Here is a 17,151-nt window from a genome sequence, read left to right as displayed (position 1 = left end):
GCAGGGTGTTCATTCATTAACAATAAGGCTCCGGTGTCAGCTCTTCGCGGACCTGGGCCTGTTCCCACACACCCTGTAAACGGCTTCTTTCTTTTCCAGCGCAAGGGGGGGCATGTGAGATGGGAGGGGGGGTTGAGGGCTGCAAAGCACTCTGTAGCGGCTACAGGGAACTTTTTTTCTTTTTTGCGATCAGATCTTTTCATGCACTCAGCTGGAGGAAGAGAGAGCGTGCTGAGGAGTACACAGAGAGAGAGAGAGAGAGAGTCAGTCACACGGGCCCACGCTGCTGTTGTGGCTTTTGTAATGTGACCCCTGCCTAGTTGCTTTTCCTGTAGGCCACGGTCCTCGCTATAGCCCAGGTTACTTGTATATATGTTCTCGTAAGAGGTCTGTTCTGGAAATGGGTTCTAGAATGGCTTTGTTTTGTTTTTGGAGCCTTAAAAAGATCAGGTGCAGAATTAAACGCCTCTCCACTTGCTCAGCAGCTGTGATTCTTGTAAAAATATAATAATAAATACAAAAAGAAAGTCAAGAGCTCATGGTTAAAAGAGCAGAGTATTAGAGCCCATAAAACTTTAGATCACACCACCAAGATACTAACCTGAGGAGTCCCAGGATAAAATGCATAAGAAGGGAGGGATTTGGCTTTTGAGGGGAGACAAGCAAGCGAGGAAACTGCCTCCTGCAAACAGGAAAGAAAAAAGAAAATCCATTGCTTGTGGTGGATTTGGATTTGGAGGGAGTGCCAGGCAGAGATGGCACAAGTGAGCAGAGATGCGCTACGGCATCGCCTGAAGCTTGTGCCGTTAATTTCGGAGGCTTAGTAACACAGGCTCTCGGCTCAACCGTCTGTGAGATCACATCAAGTGAAGATGTGATTTCAGCTCCCTTGGGGTTCATCCATAGAATTCCTAAATGCTAGCTAGCTGCCCTACCCCCCCACCTTCCCAGTTCTCATCAGACCTCGTTCCTGGAACACTGAGAGAGACTAAAAAGAGAAGAAGGAAAAAAAAAAACTTGAGAAAAAAAATCCCCCAAATTTACCAAGACAAGTAAAGCCAGAGAGAGCGCAAAATCAACAATGGAGGGATTGTTTTCTAGAGCTGTGAAGATCACATTTCCTGTTCCTTGTTTGTGCTCGGGTCAGCTGACTCGAGCATGCTTTGCAAATTACATTCACAGTGAAACCCAACACACAGCAAGCAGAAGTTAACTCTTGGTTACTGATGGATTCTGTCACTGATACCGTTTAAAGCGCCAGGGCCTCCACCAGTCAGGAGGGGCCAGTGGAGAAGCCGTTAGGGTCCCCTAACAAAAATAGGTTTAACATGCTCTGCAATACGGCGAATAACGGTGGTAACCATAGCAGTCATTGTGTAGCCCAATGTGAGCCAGTTTAGAAGGAGTTCTTTCCAGAGATCAAGGACCGAAGTGGAAATGAAAGGTGAATTTATATATATATTTTTGAGGGGACAACTGTAGTTTAAACAAAGGCCACTTGTACTTAGTGGGATCACCGTGAAGCTCCCAGTAAATTGAGTTACAAACCACAATAACAAGAAAACAAGAAAATGCACGCTCTTTTCTGTCAACTTTGGTCACTCTCTCTGTCACTTCCGCGGACGATGATTTCCTGCAGCAATAACGAAAGAGCAGTGCAGCATGGGAGCGTTGGAGCAGAGACCCAGATCAAGTAGCCAGCACACTCTTCGAAACGAAAACCTTTACTCGCTGTTGCATAGCTGCAGGTTAATTACGAATGACGGGGGGTATAAAACCTTCCCCTTCATCTCTCAGCTCCCCGTAGATTTCCATTCTGTGTCAACAATTTCCCACTATAACCTGTGTTTGTTTTTGTTTTAATATCTTCCCCCTCCTTTTTGTAGTTTGACTGGTTACCAGTAAAAGTTCGATATTACTCACATTCAAAGTCAAGCGGTCAGAGGGAAAGAAAAACACAGCAAGGAAAAACCCGTCTGAGACCTCTGTGGCCACGCTAGAACACAACTGGAATAAATCATGAGAGCACAGAAATGGCAATAAAAGCCCACCTGTCTGGTCTGGTAATGCACCGGCTGACGGCAGTGCCTATCCCAGGAAGCTGTGCACTACTTGAAAGCCATTAGCCACCTTCTGTTACTTGTTTGATTGGTGGTCAGTGTGCTAACAATGAAGAGAGGCCCAGAACTCGGATTTGATCCACCAGTATAGTGTTTGGCTGGTGGTCTCGGGGATGGCTGGGGTGTCTAGCTCGATCTCCCATGAGTCGGCAGACTTGGGGTGTGTGGAGGTCCAGCTCTGGGTGTATTTCCCCTGCGTGGCTGCTGAATGACTACTGGCCAGATCAGAGCCCACCTCTCCTCTCCCCTCAGTTTACAGGAATTCCACTCTCTTCAGGAATGGGGAACTGCTCCCTCTTTCTGTGGCCTGACTCACCCAGTCTACCTTTGATTTTGTGTTTTTTGTTTTGTTTTCATTTCCTTTGGTATTTATATATTTTACCTGGCTTTCTCGCTCCCATCCTGAGTTTTTCAGCTAACTCCTAATCACTGTTTACTAGAGAAGGCATTTAAAACAAGATTGTGTTCTGTGACCTTAAGTCGCTGTGTGTGTTAGTCATTGCGCATGAACACTCTTCAAAAATAATAACAAAAATAATAATTAAAAAAAAAAAAAAAAAAAAGAACATGAAAGAGTTTTTTGGAGAAACTTGAAAACAATACTGAGCTTTTGGGGGATCCACAGAACAAGCAATGGGAGATGCAAAGTGAAATCTCCTCTCGAGCACGATTGATGGGAATATACGCTCGTAGGAAAAAACGAAAATGTCCTCAGTCGTCAATTCTCAAATTTAGTGATGTGTACACCTCTGTGCTGGAATTGCTGCCAGCTAATAAACCCCAGCCCTTAAGTCAGCTGATGGTCACATGATGATGAAACCCACAGACAAAAGACAAAACTCTGGTTCAAACCAGTGGTATAACAGCATGTGATTAGTTTTATTTCTGGCATATGGAATTGTGAAGTGGCCAAAACTACGTCACATGAGTCTTCCCTAGAACGGAGGCGCGTGCAAGTCTGCGAGGCTGGCTACAAAAGTTCTTGATTTCAGCCTGTGAAATATAGCAAAGAAAACAGAAGTTCCATTGTCGTATACCTTTCCTTCTAGTTTCCTACGCAAACCAAGGCTGAGACAATCCCTATGTGCCTGCTCAGATCCACAGATCCTATTTCAGCCTTTAAACTGTTATCTATAGAGCAAGTCGGGCACTCCAGAGGTTAAGACACTTGGCCTCACCTTGTTGATATTATTCCACACAATCAAGATTTTATTTGAATTTTTTTATCCAGAGCAGCTCAGCTTACAGTTGCAGCGGCTCTCCGATGCCATTTGATCAGCAGCACTTTGTTTTCCTGCTGTGCGTTTGTCTTTCTGCCAGCAGTGTGGAGGTGGTTGGGTAAGTAACACCCTTTTGAAGTGTTGTTCCTCTACACTGGGTCACAACACAACTGTGCCAACATCAAGTGAGATTTCAACGCACGTATCTGTAGCATATATCTGCGCTGTCGTCTTTGAGGCGCACAGTTTTTTTTCTCGCACCTAACCGTTGGTTCCTTATAATTACTAAGTGAAAGATATCGTAATGAAGAGCACGTTTCCAATTTCACAGTGATCCATATAAAAACATGTCGTGGCACATTTGTAAATCGAGAGATGTCCTCGTTGCTCTGCAGTTGGATTGGGAGACTAAGCTTGTTTTTGCTGGCCCAAGGTGTGCTGGGAAAAGTTAAGCTCTTCAGTTAATCTTTTTCCTGTCGGTGTCACTATGACCATGGCCCGTCTTGATCAAACGGATCTACAGATTTGAAGAGCTCATTGTCTGTTCAAATATGTGAAGGAAAAGTCATGAGTGGCTTCCCTGTGTGAGATGCAAATGATTTTATTGGCTTCTCGAGCACACCGACCTGGTACGCCACTAACGGAAACCCGTAACATCGGTTATTAAATTCTTCCTTGTCCTGATCTGGCCGGTCAGCTGCTTTCTCTCACCATATTTGTGCTCAAGCAGCCTGTGCAACACCTTGGTAGAGGAGCCAAATAGTCATCCATTTCTTAACAGAAAGAAGAAGTTCTCGCCACTACAGCAGCTTCCCATCGAAAACCACAAAGTGTCTGACTGGTCGTCCTTACGGTGGAGGACAACAGCCAGTCAATTGCCACGTTCACAGCCGACTGCTGAGGTTGGGTGTAAAACGGAAAGCCCAGGGTAGGTTCTTAATATATTTTAGATGCAATGCCTTACTAAGAGACAATAGCTTAGCACACATCTGTTGGCATCTCTGAATTAAGCATGTCCATGTGTTTTCTTGACTTGCTTTGCTCAGTTTGTTGTCCTGCACTAGCAAACCCATAGAAGGTTTCACAGGCTTTTGCTTTCATTGTGAGTCACAGAGAAACTGATGTAAGGCCCTTCACAGACCGTTGAAGACGTAGGGCATGAGACCAGAGTGAATGCGTTTGAAGAGGCCACCAGAAAAAAAAGAAAACAGACGTCGTTGACAAATGTCCATTAGCTCATGGAGAAAATGGCCACCCTACCAACCTCGGTGAGAAGAAAAACGCACCAAAACAACACATACCCTCTATTTCCACCTTAAGCAATTCCTTCCTTCGCTGACATCAGTGGAGGGCTGTGTACACACGTGGCGGTGAGAACTGAAGTGGATTGAGTCCAAGCCCAAGTAATGCATGACTTTATACTGTTGTTGCCAAATGCCAACTTCTAAAAACAGCCGTCCATTATGAAGTCAGCGAGTTCGGAATTAGCTTGCGCCATTTTTTTTATACTGCCCGCGTTTCATCTGTGGCGATCCGACAAGCCAAGGGACAGTCCCCTGCTCTCGACATTTAACTATAATATTAATAACACGTCCCTGGCTCACCTTAAACAGTCGTCCTTTGTTGGCTTTATATTGCGTTATGGGCTAAAATCGTCCAGCGGTCAGGCTATTGTTGAAGACTAAATGCAAAATCTGTGCTTTGCAGACCCAGGAGAGCCATTATTCCACTCCATCGATGTGCCTGTGCCACTGACCCTTGACCGGGGGTTAAGTGGATGCCGACCTGTGATTCTTGCACCGGGCAGCTAAGTGGGGGTGGGAGCGGGGGGTCAGCGTGGTCAAGTCTGAGCTCACATCTGGCTGCACTCCTGAACTCGGACGCATCTGCCGAGACTTCTCCTTCCTCCTCCCGGTAGACCTTTCCCCATTGTGTGCAGATAGGAGGAGGGTGCATTCTTCTTGCATTTGGCAGTGTGCCGGACTGTGTCTTGGGAGCGCTGCAGGACAGAGGTTGCAGAACTCGTCTGGGCCGCGGGTTCCCCTTCGACCGTTTGCAGCAATTATGGCAAATATCTTAACTATAAACTAGGAAAAGATTAATAGATCCTGAATAGGTGCAGTAAAGGTTTATTCTGACCCATATTTCCTGGACTTTTTTTATTTTCTTTTCCACAACAGTTGGGAAAAGATGAGCCTGTTGTGCATTTAATGAAACATTCAGTATGTCTATTTCAGGATCTTCGATTGGAAGCTAAGGGCATCCTTTCCTACAAGAATTTGAAAAATGCCTGCTTCCCATACCCCCCCACCCCCCACCCACACCAGAAAAACAAAAAAACGACAGAGCTTTCTAAGGCTGATAATGGCAGGATGGGAAAGCGTGTTAAAAGATGGGTGGTGTTGTTAACAGAGCTGAAGATTAGAGCTCTCGGCCCCTTATCGGCCACTCTGGAAGTGAGCTGCTGTTCGGAATGCCTTTGAAGTGGGAGCTGGCGTGGCCGGGCCAACCGTGTTCCAGCAAGGTGTGTCAGCTCTGCTCCGGGGCACTGCCGGGCTCTTATTAGAGCCTTGTGAACACACTCAGCCCTGCCCTCTTCCTCCTCCCCCTCCCCAGGTACTCTTTTATTGAGCCTTTTTTCTTTTACCCGAGATTCTTAGCACACAACTGGGGGTGATTCCAGGTGGCATAAAACCTAATTCAAGGCACCCTTCCCCTTCGAGCTCTCTACTTATCACATGCTGATTAAAGTGACTCCATTAATAAGAATTAGACTCCCCCTTTGAACCCAGCATCACAGTTGTTGCACCCACACACAATTGGGTTTTCCAGTATGGGTGGGAGACTGCAAATAAGGGTGTCAAAAAGCAAACAGACAAAACACAGTCCTGATTTCTCATTGACCGTTAGAGGGAAATGGTGATGAAATGCTTTGCAAGCCTTTTCAAATTGGCAATATTCTCTTCACCTGTGGGGGGTTGAGCTGGGAATTCCCCTCCTGAAGATGTCAACTGGAAGTGTAGGTCCAGGGATAAACACACACAAAAAAGCAGAACCCATGAAATCTTGCCAACCCAATCCTAGTTTGTTGAAACACAGCACTGTCATCTTCACTGGAACGAAATGCCTATTCAGCTTCCTCTCTCTCAGAGATGCACCAGAAAGCCCGAACCGTGAGGGCGAAGCCAGCTGCATTAAATTTTCAAAAGCAATCCATATATGAAAATCCATATATAAAATTACTTCTATAACAGTTTAGTCCTAGACCAAATCAGAATTTCGACGTACCTGCGAATTGCAAATTGTTTCTAAAATTAAGTTTCTAATTTGCGATTCCCAGGGTATAGCAGTTTTGATACGGTCTCAGCCTTAATTTCACTCCCTTACATTTTATGATAATCCGATTTTTCCCCTTCCCCTTTTCAGAACTGAGCATTTTTCATTTTTCACACCTCGTGTACAGATTTGTTCCGTCTCTCTCCAGATCTCTCTCTTCGGCGTACCCCTTTTTTTGTGGTAAGTCTACGACACAACGTGGATTTAGAACAGAAAACGGGCGGAAACCCATCTCCAGGGCGAGGACGTAGGCGTCGGTTCAGAGAGGGGTTTTATGTCCGTGACAAAAGGCACAGTGTTGATGGCGTGAAGCTGCAGCAGGTCACTCTTGGGCTTTGGGACTTGGGTAGCTGGAATTAGAGGAAATCCAGGCACTCCGGGAAAGGATGTCTTAATATATACACGCTATATACACACACACGAACAAACACAGAAATGCACACACACACACACACAGATGCGCGGATGATTTCTCCAGCTGGTTCGGAAGCAGAGCGCTCCCTGGCAGCTGCAGATTCCTGGGGTCCCAGAGGGCCCCACTCCCGCCTGCTCTCCAGCCCCACCATGCTCAGTCCCGCTTTGACTGCTGCGCCTTCTTCCGGGCCGCGTGCCGTACTCTCGCTTCTTGCTGATTTATGGATCGTCCCCCCCGGGTGCCCCCATCCATCACACTCTGGCGGACATGGTCCCTGGTCACCCCTCCCTGCTCATTCAGGGAGGCCGCCACTGAGAGTCCTGCAGCGAAGACCAGGAGCTGGACGTTGTCTCGGCGGGATTTCCGAACATTCAGAGTTGGTTTCCCTCAAGATTGAGATGCGTGCTCTCTCCTCAGGACCCCCCCACCTCTCTTTCCTTGTTTCCACTTGCAGACTGCCAGTTCGTTCTCTGCCAGATGCTTAGAGAGGTCAATACGTTAGATTTGAAAACATCGTCATGGTTTTTGCCTGATGGAGGTCTGTTGAGCGAATCGTTGCTGCAGACTTTACTGCAGTCGATGAATGATGTTTTGATTTTGAATAGTAAATTAATTGCTTAATTATTTCCTCATTTGCGATCTACATACTCATGAAACCAACCATGATGGCAACACTGCTTGATCCAGTTAAGTGTGCATAGAGTAAATTTGTTTTTTTGATTAACCAACATAATGTAATAAAAAGGAAGGTGCTGAAAAAGCATTTTCAAGTTCCCTAACAATCAGCCGCCTCGTGTAACTTCTTTTCCAAGCTTGACCGCAGAGGGAAATGTCTCGGGGCAAGGGTCAGTCTCTCAAAGCTGAACTTCAAGTGGTCTCATAGATGGTGGTCACAGATGGTTAGGGGCAAGTAAGAATAATTCAGCAGAAGTAATGCAGAGGTTGTTGAAGGATGTCAACTGATTGTTCAAGTGCATCCCAAATGGGCTGGATTTGGATGGAGCCTTTGGGCTGGTTGGATTTTGTCATGGCTTATATCGGTGTATATCCTTCGAAAGGTCCCTGTAGACCTGGAGAAGGACAGCTGTGGATTAATACAGATCGGGGAGAATTATCCAGTTGATTTCTGTAGCATTTAAAATACACTGTAGTATAGAGCAGTCAGACTGGAGTTCGGATGCATTACGTTGATGTCAGGGTTTAATAAAACCATTAAACCATTATAAACCATTAATCGCTCTAATGATTCAAGGATGGCTCCAAAGGGAAAGGTCAGCAGCCTTCAAAAGAATCGTCCACGTGCCTCGTGTGGTTAGACGAGGAATTCCCAGACAATGCTGTTTTTAGACGATTAAGGTGTGCATTTTTCGCGCCGGCCGATGCGATCGCTGCAGTTTCACAACCGAATGACCTGCTCTTTCCAAGAAAATTGCAGAAGTCTGGATGTAATGGGACCTATTGTTACTCATTGCCAGCTGATTCACGGACCATGAGCACCGCCGATGTTACTTTGGGTCCGATGGTGGCGCTCCGATGTGCAGATTGTTTCCATAAAACTGATATTTTACTTGTCTCTGAAGACATACTCCACGTCTCCTGCTGTTCACACATGACCTTGGCACGCTTGTCTCTCAGAGCTTCTGTTTGCTCCTCCTGAGTGACTCCCCACGCTCTGTCCTGGGCACTTCGCTGTGGTACTTCATTGCTGGGACCGTGCTAGCTCTCTCTGAAGGCCGGTAGACAGTGTGGTCACCGCTGCAGCTAAAATTGGAGATCCTGTTTTACACAAGGCTGATGTAGCAATAGCAACACACTTGAGCACAGTATGAGGCTTACAGCACTGTCACTCTTGCAAAAAAAATTAAACTGCTCTTCTCCAGTCCACTTGCTTTTCAATAAACACAGAGGTGGGGATTGGCAGGTCTCGGAGATTGAGTTGAACCCAACTTTGCAAATGAGGGCCCAGATGAGGGATTGTCTTTGTAAACAATCAAGGCAGGGGGAGAGAGAGAGAGAGAGAGAGAGAGAGAGAGAGAGAGAGAGAGAGAGAAAGCAAGCAAGCAACAAAATAACGCAAAAAAGCCGAAGAGAACACGGCAGTCATCAGACCTCAGGCTGTTTTGTTTCTGCCGCTCTTCTGCTTGGAGCAATCTGTTCAAACTGAACACCACCCCCACCACCAGTGTCCAAATATAGCTGCCTGACTGTAAAAGACACAATCCTGGATAGAAGAAGGAAATAAAGCAAAAAAGTATTTATAAACCCAGGGTAGAGATTACCTCTTAATCAGCTGATTTAATAAGGTTCCTGGTATTTACAGTCCAGTTTTGCTTTTAGACATTTCTGTTTTTGGTTTGTCTAAATCCAGAAATAGCTTTCACACGTTAGATGCTGTGAAGATTAAGATCAGATGAAGTCCTTATTTAATTTGTATTTTTTGTTTTGGTTGTTTTTTTTTATTTTAAATTGAGGTCGGTCTTTGCTTTGAGGACATTTAGCGACATTATCTGCCTGTCATGCTGTAGCGAAGGGCTAAGGAACGGTCTGGCGGGTGGTGGAATTGCATGCAGAAGGAGATCATGGTTTCGCAGGGAATCTCGGTTTACAGGACACACCTAGATTGGGGATGTTTGGATTGGATCACTTTCTGTGAAACAGGCAGTACTTCTAGGACTCGGGGGATCAATCATCTACTCGAAGTTAGCAATGCAAACCATCTTGATTAATCTTTACATACAGTATGAACAAAAACTTGGCCAGGCTTGAAACGAAAGATGAGATCCAAACCTAGAAGACTCTCCCAAAGTCGTTACTGCAGACCGAGCATGATTCCTCAACAGTGAGGATTCAGGATTGTCAGCCAACATCTAATTTCAGTTTGATTGTAAGGATTTCTGGGTAACTGGAGTCCAAAGCATGTTTCCAGTTACTCAAATATTAGTTTTATTAAAAATAAATAAAAGGAAAAATAAACCTCTCAGTGTTAACTCTCATATAGTTTCTTTTCTCCATCTGTTGCGATGCATAGCAGGTCAGGAATGTACTTTTACTCAGCATTGTTGAATACTTCCCATTCAATGACTGGAATGTGCTTCAGCCCTGCAGATTTTTTTTAATGGGGTTTTAAGAGATTTTTGGCTGAAGCTTTTGCTGCGTCTCCAAGGTCATATCTTCTATTGTTAAAAGCTTAAATCTAAATAGTTTTTCTTAAATTTATTTTAAGCATTTCAGCATATCTGCTTATATCATATTCCCTCCCATCCCAGCCTTCCCTAATCTCAGGGACTACAGTGGCCTTGGTTACTGTGATTTTAAATTTGGCGTCCAGCATCCTAGGGAAAGGTCTCAGTGGAGCAGGCAGTTAATTTTACTAATCTTTTCCACTTCGGTGACGAGTTTAAATCCAGCCCGGATGTTGATGTTGACTTACTGGCCAAAACAACAGTAACTGAAGCTAATTTGCAAAACTGCCTGGTTTTATTAGGCTTAAACTTATATCATTCACAGTAACAGTAACCTCTAATATTCAATCATTTGTTTATTTATTACTGGTAGAGTTCTAGAAATATTGGGCTGTTTAAACCAGAGAGGGTGATGCATTTAATTAAATTAAGCAATTAAAAATACATTGCTAGTATGTGAAAGAGTTTTGTGTCAGCCCTGCAGTTCTTGCAGCCCTGCCCTGCCAGTCTCTGAGCTCTCAGGTGCACCACACTCCACAAGCCTGCTTTCAAGCTTGTCAACATCCTGGACAGTGCATCGCTATTGATGTTATTGTATTGAAGAGGGTGTGAGGGGTTGAATAGAGGCAGGAGGGTGGCTGAGTTGAATGTTAGCTAACAGGGAGCTGAAAATAATACGGCCATTTATACCCCCTAAGAACGAAAATACACAACTGAACTCTACAACCTTAAAGAAAAAAAAAAAAAGTCATATTTAGCAGTAAAAGAAAGAATCCAGTGACTAACTCCACTAACAGGAAGTGTGTGTTTTTTATAGACTTTGCTTCCTTTGTCTAGCGGCGTTGCCATGGAGTTTTGTGCTCCCCTGTATTTATGGGCTGGCTGTGGCGGTAGAAGCTGTGACTGCTGTGTGATTATAGCCAGTGGCAATCGCAGAGCCCTTCTTATAGAGGGGGGATGAGTTATCGCGGACCAACAGTCCCACTCTGTGAGAAGCTGCCTAATTATAGCTACTTTTAGAGAGAAGGGGAAAGAAGAAAAAAATAAAAAAGAAGGCCTTATTATTCTTTGGTCCTGTTTTTCTATTTCAAGCGGGATGTCTGTGCAGCAGTTGCGACCTGCTGATACCAGGCCTCAAATCACAAGCCTCTCGCTAACTTCTGCCAAGCAGGAAACAAGACAATAGAGTCTATCTTAACGATCTAAACACTGGAGAAACTAATTACTTAAGCTTTTACATCGCTGATTAATCCTCCCCCTGCTCTTTTCCAACTCTCCCAAAGGCAACTCTTCCTTTATACATAACGTGTATATATATATATATATATATATATATATATATATATATATATATATATATATATATATAGAATATATCTAAAAATCTGTCTGGGTAGAGGATGCCAGCTGTGAGGGGGTTCTGTATCAAGTGGAGATGATGCCTCACTAGCCGCTGCAACAAAAGTTCTCAGCTGAGTGGTACCATGAAAGACAGTTTACGTCGTTAATGTTGCTCGTCCACCCGTTTCCAACAGTCTCTTATGGCCTCCAGAGTTTGCATAAAGAAACCTAGAGGAGCTTTTCCAGATCTGCAGGGACCCAAGGACCAGGGCACAAAAATGGAAATTGGGCTTCAAGGCAGGAGACACTTCTTCACACAGAGAATTGTCACAACCTGGAACAAACTCACCAGTGATGTGGTTGAAGTCGACAATTTGGTACCATTCAAAAAATAGACTGGACGTGATCCTAGGATCACTTAGTTATTAATGGACACCAAATGAGCACAATAGCTTGAATGTAAACTTTCTTATGTTCTTATGAGAAATCTTTGTGTCTCTCAGCCCTGGTCCTGGGGACACACTTTCCTGCTGTTTTTGGTTCCAACCGTGCTCTTGACTAAATTGAAATCTTAATTGAACTCATCACTGGCTTAAATTAAAATGCTCAGTGGGCAAATTTGACGAATAGTTCCTTTAAGTCATTGAGAGCTTGGTGAGAGGGAAAAATCAATAAGATGGTCAATCCCCCCCCAAGGTCATGGCCTGAGGAACACTTGCTGTGGTACGGTCATTCATTCCAGCACTGGGGAGGGGGAGCCCTCTGAAAATGAAAAATTAAAAGAGAGAGAGAGATTTCGGCAGCAAATTCACAATGGCCTGGAAAGGATTACTCTCCGAACAATACGAGGAAACCCGAACTGCTTTGGAAACTCGCGGGCGCTTTATGGAGGAAACCTTACCTGGCCCAGAATGTATAATGCATTAACCATACAGCTCCAGGGTTCTCCGGACCTCTGCTCCACAAACTGAGCGTTGACTCCCAGTGAAATTGGAGGTGGGGGGGATGAGTGTGAGGGGAATGTTTCTCCGCTGGAACTTTTTCCTGTCCTTCACAGGTATGTGCTTTGGAGGGGGAGGGGAAGGACGAGGGGGATCCACACTTTATTCTTCAATGCCTTTGCAAGCGGAACAAAGTGATCTTTGCTCATTTCACATATTTGGAGCTCAAGTCCCTCATGAGAAGAAACTTAGCTTTATCATGGAGTTTACTTTTCTAACTCAGGGTCACGGACTGGGCTGGGGTAGCAAATATATATCATGTCTGTCTCTCTCTCTCTCTCTCTCTCTCTCTCTCTCTCTGAAAGGCTGCTAATGTGGGCTGTCTTCCCCCTCTCCATGTGTTTTTTGGTTTGTCTCAAGTTTTATTGAGTCATCCCAGTCGCTATGAAGAAAACAAATATATGGCTGTTAGCAGACTAAATTAGAGTACTAGATTTGGATTACACAACACCGTAAAGATGCATTTTTGTTTTACATGACACCCTGCTTTCACTCGGGACTGAGGTACGTGGCAGAACGAAGCGGTCATATATTCTTCCACAGATTTTGTCTTTTTGTCTCCTCCCCATCAGTTTCACTATTTACTTGAAGAAGCACTTCTGTTCTGTAAATCTAGTATCAGTGAGCAGTAATCATATACCATGGTAAACCGCGTACATTTGTCTTGATTAAAGGAATGTACAGAATTTATAATATCTGAAATCTGCACGACACCGAGATGCAAGTGATTTGCATCATTGTTATTCGGAAAGCATTGTTTGACCAGCCCTGTACTTATTGGACATTGCACCTGTTTAAGCACTATTATCAGCGGACTAAAAAAAAAAAAAAAGGCGCACAGAACCTTCAATGGAAACAAGAATGCTGTACCGATGGGGTTAAACCTAATTCTGCTCCTCTGAATGGATGTCCTCTTGTAAACTTTGATAGGAACCTGGGAAAAATAAACAAATAAGGAAAGAAAGAAAGAACGTTTATAAAGTTATACAGCCGTCTGTTATTAGCTCAGAGCGCAAAACACGCGGACCATTCTGCTGAAGTGCTTGCTTTGTGTTTGCATAATTACACCATCTCCCCCTCAGGGCCATTTCATTTAATTATCATTTATTTTGCGCTTGTTACTCTAACAGCCTCAGGGGTAAGCAGCCATTAAACCAGAACTTGCTCTTTGCCAGAGTTACTACTATCAGATTGCACTCTGTGCTGCTGGGCCCTGAGAGCAGAGGAATGAGGTTTTTTTTTGTTTTTTTTTTAAGCCTCCAGGACTTTTGTTTGTCTGTTTGTTTTTTAACGCTTCTTGGCCAGTCAAATTTTTATGGACACCTGAGCCTCATCATTAGCTTAATTTAAAACATAAATATCTCTTCCCTGCCTGGTTGATCATACAGTCTGGGCTGAAAATATCATAAAATCAAAAATCAAAAAAGACATGTCAAAACTGCCGAGCATTAGTTTATCTGTCCAATCTTCCTCCCTAGTAAAACAGATTATGTGGCTCAGATACACTCCATAAGTGTTAATTTTTATTCTGTTGTTCTGGGTCATTAAAGTAGAATCCCCTTGCTTTTGTGGGAAAATTCACACTTTGAATGTATAAAAGTGACCTAAGAGTCATTCCAGAAGCAGCAGGGATATCTAGATCACAGCAGAACAGAGCTTTGCCTCCCTGGTTTTTAATGCTGTGTTTTGTATCATTTCTCTTGAAGTGATATCAGTTGAGTGGGCACTGACTATCTGGCACGGCAGATTTATAGCCTAGCCTAATATTGACTTTCACAATGGACAGCTGGCTGAATCTGGGATTTAAAAAATGGATGTGTTTATTTATGTGTACTGAAACCTGTTTTTCACCCTCAAATGAAAGTAAATGTTTTTATACAATGGTTTTGGAGTTTAATATTGCAGGTACTCGCCTGTACTTAAAGCACAGTACTTCAGATAAATTTGGACTCGCGTTCCCTTCATCCGCGGAGGGTTCGTTCTTTTAGGGGCAGTTTGGGAAGATGGGATAGACTTCTGCAGCTCTGCTTGTTTCACTGTATGGCGTGTCGCACATCAGCAACCAGAGTCCCAGCTGACTCGCTGGCCGTGCGCCACGCAGATTGATGTGACAGATTGATAGGGGTTAGGTTGTGAACGGCTCGTTTCTTTTCAGGCTGAAGGCACATTTTATTTCCATCTCTCCCTCAAACCTGCTATCAGGTGGTTTGCGGAGAATTCTTGACATTCCTCCTCGCTGCCGTTGTACAGATTACACTTGGCCGGGGTTGTTTTTTAAGCTCCTGTGCGCTGAAACGCAACCTCGGGGCGCCACAGCGAGGACAGATGCGTTCAATAGTTTTTAATGGAAAACAGCACGACCTCAGATTCTTTGAGGGCTCGATACAGCCAAAGGGGTACACAGCCCTGATATAGGCCTAAATCACTGCACTGCACACAGATTTCCCTGCTGACTTTCCTTTTCCCTGGTGCTGTTCACAAATTATCTAGATTGCTTCAAAAAGGTGCTAAATGCTGACGTGTGTTGCTGTGAAAGCTCATTAGCTGTGCGTGGTAGGAAAGGGCCTGACCATCCCCGAAATTTCTACCCAGGGTAGCCCGTTGAAGCCAAATCCTGTCTCGGAGAACAGACTTTTTCTCCATAACATCCTTTCAAAGGCACACCCTGTCCACACTCAATTATCCACCCTTTCCAATGTCAGAAATTAATTACAAACAAATATTGAGTATCCTGGAGGACAATGATCCAATTCGTTTTACAGATTTAAAGTCAATTGCGGTTTATTAAAATGTATATATATAAAAAAGAAAACTGCCTTGAAATTTATAAGAAAGATAGAAGGAACAATTCTTCTATTTAAAAAACAAGTTGACTTATTTTTGATCCGTACACAGTGTCAATTAGAAGCACCGGTAAATGAAATCCACAAATAACTGACGCAGTGCAGGTAACTCTCCAGCTGAGTTCACAATAAAGCACATTCCTGAAAACGGTGAAGGTATTTCATTGCGTTTACCATACAAAAAAAACAGCAGGGCTGACAAAGTGAGAGACAGCCTGGTGGGATTGGCTTCGCCGGCGGGAAAATCCAGAAGGGCCACACTTCCACGAGGAGAGATTGGGGGGCGAAATTAGCAGTAACAAGATAAGACACGCCGCCTGCATCAGATCGTCGGGGAAGCTGATACATCTGCTCGTAAAGGAGGAAATTAATTTTCCAACCCCGAGTGGATTCAGTTTATTACAGCTCCTATCCTCCTGGCTAAATTTGCCCTGATTGTTATAGTTACCAAATCCTGGCTGTGAGCGGCAATCCAATGGAAAAATAGCACACTGGCTAGGTCCTACATTACAACAGCAGTGTGGACAGGCTGACATTTCTGGCGCCTCGAGCTGCATGGACTGGGAGGTAGATACCATACAGGGTGTCTAATTATCTTCATTAACCTGATCTGGACTTGTTGCAAAATGTGGCTTTGCTGTTGACTTCTTGGCTGGGTGAGCTACTGGGCAATTTCTAGTGTAGTGGTGTGTGCAGGGAGCTGTTGGATCTGGGAGAGATACTTTTGCCTCTGTCTCTCTCAGTCTCTGTCTCTCTCTTCCTCTCCATTCTCAATGCAGAACAGGTTGTGTGTCCCCCTCCCTCCCTAGAGTCCTACAGAAGGACAATTCTGTGCTGAATTCCCCTTGCCTGAAAGAATCCCACACACGACTCTGCCCGTTTCCTCTTTTTGTGATCCCACACACCACCAAAAGAAAAAAAACACAGAAAAAAAGTTAGCATGGTGCCATTTCGAAGCAGGCAAAATTCCACTCTATTTTGGTCGACCAAAGCTGCATCCAGTTTTCAAATTTTCACTTTTGCCCAGGAATCGAGTTGAGATTATATAGTTCCCTATGGGTTATATGTATTTTTTTTTTTGTTTCGTTTTTCGCTCAAGGTGATGGATTATCTGATCTTTATTTGCTTTTTCTACACGCTGAGCTTGTGATGATAAACGTGTGATGTCAATTCAGCCTATTCTGCCGGCTTAAAGGAAGGAAGTATAAAGAAAAAATGAATGAGAAAAAGAAAAATACTTTTTTCCCTTCCTAAAGAATCCATTCTAGCTGGCTGTCAATAGATATTAAGACTTGAAAATGGAGAAGTCAGCAAAACTGCTTCCAGTCTGTCATGTTAACGAATGTTATTTAAACAGATTTACGTACTTGCTGCATGCTTCTCCCCCCCCCCCCCCCCCCCATTAACCTCTCACCCACCCAGATCTTGCAGGGTGTGAGTGTGAATGTGTTTTTGAGTGTGTGTGCGTGCGTGTGTGGACAGGCAAGTAAACAGTGTGCTCTTCTTTTCTTGACAGAGCCCCTAGGCCTAAGGACTGGCCAGGAATAGCAGAGCGCTAGAGGAAAACATAATGGAGCTGTTTAGATGGATGGAGCAATAACCTGGCATGTTGAGAATGTGGAAAGTTTGTGAGTTTCAGATTTCAGTTTTATTAGGGTGAAAGTGTCACCTGAATCTCTGAGCTACAGTAAAA

The 17,151-nt window shown here is 44.2% G+C and overlaps 1 protein-coding gene across 7 annotated transcripts in view; it reads left to right on the top strand.

Moving 5' to 3' along the window:
- hdac7a (histone deacetylase 7a) overlaps window positions 1–17,151 on the top strand; it is an 87,803-nt gene that overhangs the window by 31,945 nt on the left and 38,707 nt on the right. The window contains exon 3 of one of the 7 annotated variants that reach the window (XM_066708330.1): window positions 16,975–17,086. The exons of the other annotated variants lie outside the window; for them this stretch is intronic. Coding sequence (XP_066564427.1) covers window positions 17,065–17,086 — 22 coding nt within the window. The 5' untranslated portion in view covers window positions 16,975–17,064. The remainder of the gene's footprint in view (window positions 1–16,974; window positions 17,087–17,151) is intronic. 7 annotated transcript variants of the gene reach the window in all.

Source organism: Amia ocellicauda, chromosome 7 (assembly GCF_036373705.1).
Source record: "Amia ocellicauda isolate fAmiCal2 chromosome 7, fAmiCal2.hap1, whole genome shotgun sequence".
Taxonomy (NCBI): Eukaryota; Metazoa; Chordata; class Actinopteri; order Amiiformes; family Amiidae; genus Amia; species Amia ocellicauda.
Note: the sequence above shows the minus strand (reverse complement) of the source record. Positions and strands in the feature narration are given on the sequence as shown.